This window comes from Oncorhynchus masou, chromosome 6 (assembly GCF_036934945.1).
Source record: "Oncorhynchus masou masou isolate Uvic2021 chromosome 6, UVic_Omas_1.1, whole genome shotgun sequence".
NCBI classification, from domain to species: domain Eukaryota; kingdom Metazoa; phylum Chordata; class Actinopteri; order Salmoniformes; family Salmonidae; genus Oncorhynchus; species Oncorhynchus masou.
The window spans coordinates 49,284,443-49,297,763 of NC_088217.1; the positions used below are offsets into that span (position 1 = coordinate 49,284,443).

The 13,321-nt window shown below is 44.1% G+C and overlaps 1 protein-coding gene across 3 annotated transcripts in view; it reads right to left on the minus strand.

Annotated features, from left to right (window-relative positions):
- The window catches only part of LOC135542182 (ras association domain-containing protein 5-like), a 60,915-nt gene that overhangs the window by 13,265 nt on the left and 34,329 nt on the right, over positions 1–13,321 (minus strand). Inside the window, exon 1 of one of the 3 annotated variants that reach the window (XM_064968946.1) lies at positions 6,798–7,840. The exons of the other annotated variants lie outside the window; for them this stretch is intronic. Within the exon in view, the coding sequence (XP_064825018.1) occupies positions 6,798–6,914 (117 nt within the window). The 5' untranslated portion in view covers positions 6,915–7,840. Of the gene's footprint in view, positions 1–6,797; positions 7,841–13,321 lie in introns of those variants that run through there. 3 annotated transcript variants of the gene reach the window in all.

Sequence of the window (13,321 nt, forward strand, 5' to 3'; positions counted from 1 at the left end):
ACCCTGACCTGAGCTGCACCCTCATCTCAGACTTTGTCTCAGAACGTTAGGTCTTTATTTTTACTTTTTTTTTAAATAAAACATTTTATAAAACAATAGACAACATACACATCCAAATGACAACATCATACAAACATCAACCACATCACACCTGCCCAGACCCACTAACCCACACCCCCATCTCCAGTGCCCGAATCACTTTCCACCACATAGCCTGAATCTGAACCATTTTGTTTCTCTCTGTAACCCACGGACTTGATTTTTCCATCGTGTTAATGAAGGTGGATTGATTTATTTTAGAATACATTTTTTCAAGATGATTGATTGAGAAGAGAATCAGCCAACCCATCGGGTATCCCACTGTACCTCCATATGCATGTCTTGAAATATGCAGACAGACAGATTACAAAGTAAGTTTACATTGTAATACTTCTGACAGCCAACTTTCTAGCTCCTCCCCCAACTTCCAGACTTTACAGCGTTCCCAGAAAGCATGGATTATTGAGTGTTTATTTGTTTTACACTTAAGACACGACTCTGCTGTTGTACTGTAGAATTTGAGAATTTTGTCTCGTATAATACATTCTATACATTAGTTTACACTGGATTAAGTGTACATTTTCATTAACTGCAACTTTGTTAGTTATGCTCAAACATTCCCTACATATTGCACCAATATCACTACTTTTAAAGTCCTGGTTCCAATAGTTTATATTTTTTTCTAAGAGATTGTCAGTTGGATATGCTCTCTGCAAGGTTTTGTATACATTTCCTATAATATGAACATCCCTTTTCCCTCAAGGTTGCTCTGATGTCCAAAAGATGTCAAAGTTGCATGTATTTGAAACTATCAACATACTGTATTATTGGTTAGTCCAAAATGACTTTTTAATTCTTTTTAATTCTTTAATTCTGTTTTTCCTCTTTAGTGTATTTAACTATATGTCGCAAGTAAAAGCCTTGAGTAGCGAGTTGATACAATTCAACATCTGGAAGGTTAAAACCACCCTCTGACTTAAGATGTAAAACTTCCTTTTTATTCTATTAATTTTATTTGCCCATATACAAGTCCTATGACAGAGTATCCTTTTTTGTGTCTTCGGTGGGGTAATTAGTATTACAGAAAATAAATGCAAAAACTTTGGCAGCCATGCCATTATAAAACAGGTTTATTCTACCTGTAAAATTTATGGGAAGATTATTCCATTTAAATCGATCTGCTTTCATATTGTTGAGTGATGGAATAAAGTTATCTTTATATATTTGTCGTCATTTATTAAGCATCCTAAGTATGTCATATTTTTTTGTGGTCCACTTAAAGGATTGCTGTAGATCGTGAGTTATTTATTTTCTTTTTCCTATTGCCATTATTTTGGGGGTTTTCCATGTACATTTTTTATCCTGAGATTTTTGAGTATTCTGAAAATAGTTTTAGCAAAGGGAGCATTGAGTTTTCAATACTGGTCAGGTATATCAGGAGATAATTTGTAAATAAATTTGGTTTATAATCCTGTTTACCAATACAGATACCTGTTAGAATTAGACAGGGCCCAAATGTTTCAGCAATTGGAACGATTGCCAGTGCATACAGGAAGGGAGAGAAGGGACACCTCTGACTTGTGCCCCTTTATAAAGTTTTATTTGTGCATATTTTTGCTTTAGGACATGTATAAAACATTTTTTTTACAATGTATTATTTCATCTGGAAAGTTGAAAGCTTCCAAAGTTTTGAATAGAAAAGGCCATTCAAGGCGGTCAAAAGCCTTCTCGGATTCAACAGCCATTATTGATAAATCTATATCTTGTTTTTTGTGTATTGTATTAAATTTAAACATATTCTTATATTTTTTTGTAAGTATCAAACCCTGTTTGATTGATCTTTGTCATTATTTTGTCACAATGTATTAAACTTGTGGATTTATAATGAGCAGGGGATCCTCCAGATTTTCCTGGTTTTAATATAACTGAAATAACAGTTTGATACATGGAATTAGGGTGCACAGCATTGAGTGACGTGTGTTGTCATTTGTGTAAGGGGGCTACTTTGTCCCAAAATGTTGAATAGAATTCTATAGGAAAAGCATCCACACCTGGTGCTTTTCTCCGCACTAACGTTTTAATCTTTATCTAATATTTTTCTTTAGGTGACCTCTATTTTTAGTGATTCATTTTTGTCTGCTGATAATTGCTTTACATTTGTTGAGTCTAAGAAGGCTGTAGGATCAGTCCAACAATTCAGATTTGTATAGATTTTCATATAATCTTTTAAACATTGTTGTTTCTAATTACCTCTTTTGTAACTTTATCTATTAAAATTATAACTGGTTTAGCATGTATTCATTTTGTGAAAGCTGCAATATATTTAACAGGTTTATTTGCCATTACGTAGTGTGCATTATTTGAGTTTAACCTGTTGTTGTTGGATCTCAAATGCAAAAGACGGTATTCCTGATTAAGTTCCGAAATGTTATTTTCTTCTTTACCTTGTCAAGATTTTTTATACGCTTTTTCTAAGGATGTTGATTTATTTTTCTTTCATTTTAATTTCTAAACCAAGTTGAATTTTTACTGAGTATGAGATTATCATCCCTCTAACGTATGCCGTAAAAGGTATCCCAAATTACTTTTAATTTACGGATATAATACATGTGCTCTGTTCATTCTATAAATTCTGTCGCTATATGCATTTTCTATTGGTGTAATGATCCGATATGACTACATCATTACTTTTTTAATCCAGTAAATAGTTGAGCGCATTTCAGAAAAAAAATTTAGTAAATTCTTGAATCGTTTTTTACTTTGAGAAAAAAAGGAATATTCTTTTGTAGTTGGGAATAAATCTCCAGGTGTCCTGTAAAATATGTGTTGAGATGAACATGTTCAGCCTCTTTGGAGGCTCCCTAAATTAGACTTTTTTAAATTAATATGTCTGTTAATCTTATCAAATGTATAATTTAGGTCCCCTGCTACAATAATAGTTCCTGTCTGGATTTAATCTAATATAGTTTGATTTCTATCTAAAATCAGCAGATTTGTCGCTGGTGGAATATACAATGAAATCAATGTGCAATTTTCACCATGTAAGGTACAATTCATCATTCGAAAATGGCCTTCTTGTTCCATGTGCTGGGATATAACGGAAAATGGTGTATTCTTATTTATCAGGATGCCTACACCTCTGCTATTACTACATTAGGTGGCAGCATAGGCCTCTCCAACCCAGCTCCTCTTTAAATGTTCAATTTCTATTCAATTTTTACAAATTTAATTCTATTTAACTCAGACATATTTATATATATATTTTTAAATAAAAAGCAAAGTACGTCTTTGTACTTGAGGCGCCATGCTTCAGTTCTACACGTCACCGTTACCACGGCGACACAAATCCCACTTCCTGTAGTGGCACATGGTCGTTGGACATGATCAGGTGACACAACACCCCTGGTGTCACGCACCGCTGTGGCCATTACGGTCTAGAGCGAGCCTGTAGAGGACTCATATCCCACAACACTGCCATACAGACATCACAGAGAATGAAACCCACGTACAACTCTATGAAACGATCTCTCTGAAATGGATCCGGGTTGGTATAACGGTGGTCCACAACACCATTGAGCCCTGAGCAGACTGCTCCAGTAAAGGAGGCACACGGGAGAGGAGACCACACTTAGCTCCCCAAGTCTCTGATATCCAAATTAACTCCTGTAGATGAGCTGTGACAGCTGCGATAGAGTGCTGCTAGGATAATGAGCAGTGGAGGTGACATAAGGGAGTGACTGAGTGAGGGAGGCAGGGGAAAAGAGAGGCACAGATCCTGTATTGGAAGCTCTAACCCACACCTCGTTTCCCCATTTCACAGACGGCATAGACAGTAGACCAGGTGTGTGCGTTTCCCTGTGCTACTATCTTCATACTTTCATTCAGTGTCGTATCTCACCCAATCACGTTCGCTCCTCTTGTAATCAGCAAGCGCCAGACAGACACATGAATACGCACTCACACTCCTGCTTGCGCACCTTAGCTGAGCTCTGTTAGTGGGTCAAAGTGTCGAATGGAAGAAACACATGATCCAACCCCAGCACTGATTCCATTTCACAGCTCGGTGTGCGCAGACACAGACAGACACAGACAGACACACACAAGCACTTGTAGACGTGTGTGTGTACGTGTATGTCTGTGACATTAATTATAAACACTGATGATTTTACTAATTCATTCATTTCCACGACATCAAAGCTCCCTTTAGAGCAAGGGAGCGCTCCACAGCAGTAACCACACACACACACATACACACAACACGGGCGAACATGCTCATCCGGACGGGAGGGAGGAGATTAGAGGTCCTCTTTTCCTTGTGAATTAATGTCAAGAGAGGAGCCTACTGCTCCAGATCAGCCAGCTTTAACATTCAGCTAGGGTGAGTGAGACAGCGTTCGAGAGAGAGAGAGTTTATAAATGCATGTAAATGTTTCGCTGGGTTTGCATTGGCACCATTCCTTCTGCATTTCTTCTGTGGGAGGCAATGTGCTTCCAGTTCAGAGGTCATTAAAGCTGGAATCCGCAGCAGTGAAACTGCCATGTCCATTAGGTTGATGGAGTAGGGCTGGGGAGTAGGAAGAAAAAGCCCCTAAACCCAGAGGTAGGGTTTCTCCCATTATGGTCGTGGTTAGGGTTTGGAGAGCTGATTCTAAGCTGATTTCAGATCTGTGGCTGGAGCCATTGTAGACAACAACAAGAGTAAACTGACACACGCTCTAGCAGATTGTGTCGGAGAGTACAGGCAAACTGTGGCTTTCCTATATTTGCATGTCTGTTTTTCATATTCAAACGTTAGTGAGTGACAGGGTGGTTTTCCTGTACTGAGAGACAGTTGCTACCGCACGGTATCGTTCTTACAGTTTATGGGGAATTGGAAACTTTGGGTCGTGGTTTAAGACTGGGTCCTTTGTTTTTGGGGCACAACAATCTCCACTCTGGCCTTCCAAAGTCCCCAACACACAACAGTCTCCACCCTGGCAACCCAAACTCCAAACAGACAGACACAGGACTGGGGCTGAATTATTTAATGATGGTGCTCTTTCCAAACCAGAGAGCAGAGGCACTGCAGGTATTGAGAACACACTGACAAAGGCCTGTGTGTAAGTGTGTGTGTGTGTGTCTGTGTAAGTGTGTGTGTGTGTGTGTGTCTGTGTAAGTGTGTTTGTAAAACAACAGCATCTCTATGCCCTCTGTCCTAATCAGCAAACGTTTCCTTCCTACACATCCTTGTGTGCGTGTGTGTGTGTGTGTGTGTGTGTGTGTGTGTGTGTGTGTGTGTGTGTGTGTGTGTGTGTGTGTGTGTGTGTGTGTGTGAGAAGGTCATGGAGCCCGTTAAAAGCCTTAAGAACAATCTCCCAGTGGAGGGAGATTCTCCTTCTCTCTCTCGGAGGACCTGAGCCCTAGGACCATGCCCCAGGACTACCTGACATGATGACTCCTTGCTGTCCCCAGTCCACCTGGCCGTGCTGCTGCTCCAGTTTCAACTGACCTGAGCCCTAGGACCATGCCCCAGGACTACTTGACATGATGACTCCTTGCTGTCCCCAGTCCACCTGGCCGTGCTGCTGCTCCAGTTTCAACTGTTCTGCCTTATTATTATTCGACCATGCTGGTCATTTATGAACATTTGAACATCTTGGCCATGTTCTGTTATAATCTCTACCCGGCACAGCCAGAAGAGGACTGGCCACCCCACATAGCCTGGTTCCTCTCTAGGTTTCTTCCTAGGTTTTGGCTTTTCTAGGGAGTTTTTCCTAGCCACCGTGCTTCTACACCTGCATTGCTTGCTGTTTGGGGTTTTAGGCTGGGTTTCTGTACAGCACTTTGAGATATCAGCTGATGTACGAAGGGCTATATAAATAAATTTGATTTGATTTGAGGTGTGAGAGTGGTGTGGGGGTGTTTTCTGCATAAACATGTAGTACATATTATTCTGTAACTTTACACCGACACAGTTGCAGTCCAATCTTACACAACTGCTTACTATTTACATGAACAGACAAACAAGCTCCAAAAACAGCATCACCACTGCTCTGCAACATTAAAAGTGTGTGTGTGTGTGCGCGCGCGCTCCTGTGGAGTTCTGATCTCAAAGCAGAATCAGTGAGATCCACCGTTGCTATGGTTACATTGACCAGCTGAATTATGCTAAGCGAAAAGAAAAAAACGTGGAAGAGCGAGAATGACAGCTATAGCAAAACTCACACTGAACAACGGATGTGTGTAACTATTTAACTAACTTCCCTGTTTCTACGGAAACAGCGACAGGCGAGGGCTGATGAACACATTACTATATTGCTGCTATGCAGTCCTTTGCTTTTTAAGCCATGAAGAACTGTCCTAGAGGGGCTCCTACAAGGAAGGCTGCATGGATAGCTGATCGAATGCAGGCACACCTCTCAGTCACACACACACACACACACACACACACACACACACACACACACACACACACACAGTAAAACGGTCACACTTTATTTGGATAGTCCGGATATTCTATCTGAAGACCCTCTACAGATGGTCAACCAATCTGTTGATAAGCAAATGCTTGCCAAGATTACGGTTAGTGATAAGGGTTAGAGCTAGAGATATTTGAAATGTTACTGATAGTCTGTAGCACCTCTACCGATGGACAATCCACATCGTGTTACCACACACACTCACTCAACGCTTCTCCTTTTTCAGGCATAAAAAATGGACACAACATGAAGCGAAACATACCCCTCCCTCCATCTTTAAAAAAAAAATCTCTGTCGTACCTTAACCAGCTTTGGGGGCTGGCGGAAGAAGGAACTCTTTGCAGTGAAGAAGGTGAAGTCTTCTCCCTCCTCGTCCAGACTGCAGTAGCCGCTGCTCATGCTGTTGCTGCCCGTCATTTAAGGGCTTCAATTTGAGCCCTCGGCTGCCTATAAACACCCAGCAGAGCAGCAGGAGGAAACCTGATTGTCCCCCAGGGGGAAATACTCTGTCTGGAGAGGCATTCAGCCACACTCACTGTTCACAACGCTCACAGAGCCCTTCACATCCACGATGCATCCACAGTCAGTCACCTCAGTAGGTCAGTATAGGGACACACGTACGGCTCACAGTCCAAGTGGCGCTTCTCGATTCCAAACATCCACTGCCAGTCCTCCACAGTCTTGTGTCTGTAGGTACCCAGATAAGCTTGGGCTCCAGAATCAGGGGTGAGTTCAGCTCAGATTCGGGTCCTATCAGTGCTCCTCGTGGCACCGGAGAGGCTTCAGGAAATCCGAGAGCGCGAGTAGAGACGTGTCACTTCCTCCTGTCGTGTGTGCTCTGACCCCGATATCACACACACACACTGTGCACACACGTTTGTGTCACAGAGTCAGTTAACCCTGCTCATCTGAATGCCTCACACACACACACACACATACTTCCCCTTCTGCCCTGCAGCTGTGTGTGTTGATCAGCTAATAAGAACTGTGAATGGGTGCACACACACACAAATTACTTCAGCAGGGTACTGCTGCTTACCCATTCAGACACACGCTCACATCAATTACTCTGACAGGCTCTCTCCCACACACACACACACTCCGGTAACTGTAGTTCAGGTCAGTGGCTCCAGACTGCAGTGGGCCTGTGCTATATGGCTGTGTGAGTGTAGTCCTTGGTTCTTGGGGAAGAGACCCAGGCTGCTGCAGGCTTCTGACATTCAGCGGTTTCTCCTCTCTTCTCCTCTCTTCTTCTCAGACTCACGGACTAACAGAGAATCCTACGCGCTGTACCTCCCACTCGCTCTCTCCTTTTGTGTTCGTTTTGCTCTCTCTCTTCCTCTCTCAGCCTTGCTCAACCATCTGTGGTTGAGTCTTATCTGCCAACGAGCTTTCTGCAGAGCTACAAAAACACCCCCCCCCCAATTCTCTCTCTTCCTGCAAGCAACTGCACCCAGCTCAGCCCAGCCACATCCTCTGAGAGAGAGAGAGAGAGAGAGAGAGAGAGAGAGAGAGAGAGAGAGAGACAGAGAGATGCTGCCTCGCAGCTCATAACACCTGATATGCATGAGCAGGAAGCCACTCAGTAACATGGCTGCTGTGCTCTGCCTTAGCGCTACCAATGCTGCATGAGAGAAACCTCCAGATCTATAAAGACCCGGAGAAGAGCAGAGGACTGATCATCTTACTGCATTATACATACACTCTTATCAACATGCTCAGAAACACAGCGGAACCAAGTACAGGTCCTACTGCTTGAGTTCTTGTTCCTCTTATAGAATATTAGCTCAACATTATTGTGGAGTTCCTGTACCTAAATATAAAACACTACCAGCACTCAAAATGAGTACTGGCACCCATTTAATTCCAAGTCAAGCACTGGTGATGATCAATAACAGGAATCTCAGAGAACCTCATGAGGTCTAGTTCCAGAAAGAGGAATTGAAAACATGGGTACGATTGTCTGTTGGTTTTAGGAGAAACCAAGCGTGGAGGTCACGTGATCGTCCCCCAGGGGTCAGTGATGAAGATGACCTCTAACCTTTCGTTGACCCCTGACCTGTCCCCTCTGCCCTCTGGCCCTGGTCTTGACCATATGAACAGGGTCCAGCTAATGCCCCTGTCAAAATAGAGATGGACTACCAAATAATAGTGTGTGTGTATATGTACGGTGTGTGTACGTGTGTGTGCCGGTGTGTACGAGTACGTGCATGTGCGTGCGTCTAAGTCAGAGAACAATATCTAGCTATGGTCTTTCTCTAAATCACAACCAACTCAAGGCATACAGCAGGTTATTCATTAAAACATTCGATTAACAGACAGCTGTTCAGGTGGACTCTGTCAGTCTGTCAAAGAGACAGGGGCTGTTCCGTCAGAGGAGACATATCCTCCATTAAAGAGATGGAGCCTGTCCATCTCCTCAAGCCATCCCCCCCTGTCAGAGGTTGATTAGATTCTGAAAGATTGTTGGGAGAGCTGTCTGTCTCTCTCCAGTGGTAACAACAGACAGACAGAGAGCTGTCCGTCTCTCTCCAGTGGTAACAACAGACAGACAGAGAGCTGTCCGTCTCTCTCCAGTGGTAACAACAGACAGACAGAGAGCTGTCTGTCTCTCTCCAGTGGTAACAACAGACAGACAGAGAGCTGTCCGTCTCTCTCCAGTGGTAACAACAGACAGACAGAGAGCTGTCCGTCTCTCTCCAGTGGTAACAACAGACAGACAGAGAGCTGTCTGTCTCTCTCCAGTGGTAACAACAGACAGACAGAGAGCTGTCCGTCTCTCTCCAGTGGTAACAACAGACAGACAGAGAGCTGTCTGTCTCTCTCCAGTGGTAACAACAGACAGACAGAGAGCTGTCCGTCTCTCTCCAGTGGTAACAACAGACAGACAGAGAGCTGTCTGTCTCTCCAGTGGTAACAACAGACAGACAGAGAGCTGTCCGTCTCTCTCCAGTGGTAACAACAGACAGACAGAGAGCTGTCCGTCTCTCTCCAGTGGTAACAACAGACAGACAGAGAGCTGTCCGTCTCTCTCCAGTGGTAACAACAGACAGACAGAGAGCTGTCCGTCTCTCTCCAGTGCTAACCACAGACAGGCAGAGAGCTGCCTGCCTCTCTCCAGGTCAGTATCAGCTGACGACAGATTAGTCTACCAGCAGAGACAGCCGTCAACCCCATTACCATCATCACTGTGGAGGGAGAAGGATGGGGACAGAGCGAGACAGATGGGGACAGTGGGTGGTGGGGAGGTTGAGAGGAGCTCATTGACAGACCACACCCCCATCCCATCTCAGCCCTTCCCAAACCCCTACCTTTCCCAGAGTCGATAAAGCCCAGCCAACCCTTACTAGGCTCCAGTCTGACTCAATGAAACACAATGAGTGTTTGGTGAAAAGGGTGATCGATCTCTGCTGGTGTAAGCACAAAAGAGAAAGAGAAAGCGGGAGGGAGAGGAAAAGAGAGAGAGAGAGAGAGAGAGAGAGAGAGAGAGAGAGAGAGAGAGAGAGAGAGAGAGAGAGAGAGAGAGAGAGAGAGAGAGAGAGAGAGAGGAAAAGAGAGAGAGATGAAAAGAGAGAGATAGAGAGAGAGGGAGAGGAAAAGAGAGAGAGAGTATAGAGTTGACGAGGGAGAAGGGCCTTGAGATGTGAGCGGTCATCTCTCATCAGGTCTCTGGTGCAGCAATAGTGTACCCATTTCAGCCTCTGAGTTCACAAGACACCCTCAGCCTGCACACCAGACAAGAGTTTAACATGACTCCAGGTTACAGAGATAATCAACTGGCCCTCCGCTGCAGCCCTCAGCTCTAACACACAGGTCCTTGTCACTGTAGCACATTACACTTATACTCCACGAGCACCACACTTGGATAAGGAGTCTATTTTTTCCCTCTAGTGACGTTTGCAAGGTCACCCCATCGGTATTCTGTCACGCTATTTCTCACATTCGCTCATGCTCTCCCTCCTACATGTGGCATGTGTGGAAGCAGATTACATTGTGTGTGTGTGTGTGTGTGTGTGTGTGTGTGTGTGTGTGTGTGTGTGTGTGTGTGTGTGTGTGTGTGTCTGTGTGTGTGTGTGATCCATGGTAGCAGTGTGGTATTTGGCCTCTAGGCATGGCTACACAATTGCCAGTGTACTCGTTACACACCGATAGAGATGTGTATTGTGTGTGTTATCTGGCTCACTCTAGGCAGTGCCAGAGTGTGTGGGCTTTGAGAGCAGAGGTGCCAGTATCACAACAGAAACACGCAGGTCCACATTTACACCTGCTCACACAGACACCCTCAGTTAAAAGGTCAGATTAATTTGATAGAGAGATACAGTTATACTTCATGTGCGTGAACACCTGAAAATATTTAGGACCTCGATAGCTAAAACCAGCAAGATCCGTTCGGGTGCATGTGTGTGTGCTTCCATGTCGTAGGCAGTGTGGGCAGACAAACATCTAACGCATCTGTGCTCACAGAGGCCAAGAACAGTTAGTCCCTCTAGTAATTTAATAAGACCTCTATGTCATAAACCCTCAAAGTTCCATAATGGCAGCCATCTTGGTCAGGGAGAAATCCACAACTAGCCTTGTTGGAATGAATGGCAGTAGAGGCATAGGGAACACATTTCCTGCCTTTACTTTTGCAGGAAAATGAAAAATGGAAGGCGCGTTATGCATTAGAAATTGTGTAATGGAATTATGGTTATTTGAGTGTGTCTCTCTGTATGCTGATGTCTCAACACACGTCCGCTACGACAGCGACTGAAATGACTGCAACCCTTAACCAATGGCTGCAGTTGGTTTCAGAGTGGGTGGCAAGGAATAAGTTATAGCCCTAACTATTTCTAAAACTAAACGCATTGTATTTGGGACAAATCACTCACTGAACCCCAAACTCTCAACTAAATCTTGTAATGAGTCATGTGGAAATCGAGCAGGTCGAGGAGACTAAACTGCTTGAAGTAACCCTGGATTGTAAACTGTCACGGTCAAAACATACTGACACAACAGTAGCTAAGATGGGAGACGTCTATCCATCACAAAGCGCTACTCTGCCCTCTTAACAGCACTGTCAACAAGGTGGGTCCTGTAAGCACCCGCTTTGTTGCACCTGGACGACCGTTCAGTAGTGTGGTCAGGTGCCACAAAGGGGGACGTAGGGAAAAGCACCACTGGCTCAGAACACACCATCACGGCTGGCCCTTGGATGTACACAGAGAGCTAACGTTAATGATACACATGTCAATCTGTCCTGGCTCAAACTGGAGGAGAGATTGACATCATGATGAATTGTATTTATGAGAGGTGTTGACATGTTGAATGTACTGAGCTGTCTGTTTGAACTACTGGCACACAGCTCGGACACCCATGTATACTAGAGGTCGACCACTAATGCCTACCCCACAAGACACTCCACAAGAGGTCTCTTCACAGTCTCCAAGTCTAGTACATACTATGGGAGGCACACAGTGCTACATGGAGCCATGACTACATGGAACTCTATTCCACATCAAGAAACTGATGCAAACAGTAAAATTAGACTTTAAAAAAAAGAAGATAAAAATATCCCTTATGGAACAGCGGGGACTGTGAAGCAACACAAACATAGGTACACACACACACACACACACACACACACACACACGGATTTAGTAATGTAGATATGTGGTTGTGGTGGAGTAGGGGCCTGAGGGCACACAGTGTGTTGTGAAATCTGGGAATGTATTGTAATGTTTTTTAAATTGCATAACTGCCTTAATGTTCACTGGACCCCAGGAAGAGTAGCTGCTGCCTTGAGGATCCTTAATCCATAATAAAATACAAAGAGTAAAGTATCGTCAGAACTACTATCATTACAGTTCATGCCGGTTCATGCTGTGGACTGACTATGTCGCTGTGAAAGTTGGTATAGTGGCAGTTCATTGGAAAAACAGAGTCGTCATTCCTCCAAAACTGTCTGGTTCGCTACCTTCTTCCCATTCATTGTTGTACACAATATCTTCTGATCACAGCACTGGCAAACCATGGGTATCCAACTCCCTGACCAACATGGCTGACCTTTGGACCGCCATAAGAAGGTTCATGTCCATTCTAGTATTATAATTCTATGGCAACAATTTAACCAGGAGTATTAGCCCTAATCATCTGACCAAGAGCCTTCATCACGTGACCAACAGCCACTATAATACACACTGTTAGCTAAAGCAGTTTGCTTGCTAAAGCAGTGTCTGTCTACCAAAGAGAGGCTATATAAAACACAAAGAGCATATACACGCTGAGAGACTGACACAAAGGACACAGCAACACACACACACACACACACAGTAGATGAGTTCTGTGATAGTTCAGACAGAAGGCCGGGCATGTTTGGAGTAGGGGTGAGGGAGGGGGGGTGCTCTGCTCCCAGACTCACAGAGACAGCACAGCCAGGCTGGCGTAAGGCTACGGCTAGGCTAATGACTGAGCATATACAGACCCCTAGGCAGAAAGACTGGGGTCTGAGGATATGAGGACTGACACTACCACTGTTTACCGCCCTTAGAGAGGGGGTAGGAGGGGAAGGAGTAGACTGCAGAAGGGGAGAGTTGAGATACAGATGTGAGAGGCGTGAAATATGTTCTCAGAGAACATCTGGTCTCCAAATCATCCGAAAAATTAATGAATAAGTGAATGAGGGAGCGAGATGAGAGGGTGAGGAAGAGAGAGAGAGAGAGAGAGACAAAGAGAGAGACGCCCCACAGAGCCCCAGGACAGCAACAGAATTAGACCCAACCAAATCATGACAAAACAAAAAGATAATTACTTGGCACATTGGAAAGAATTAACAAAAACAGAGC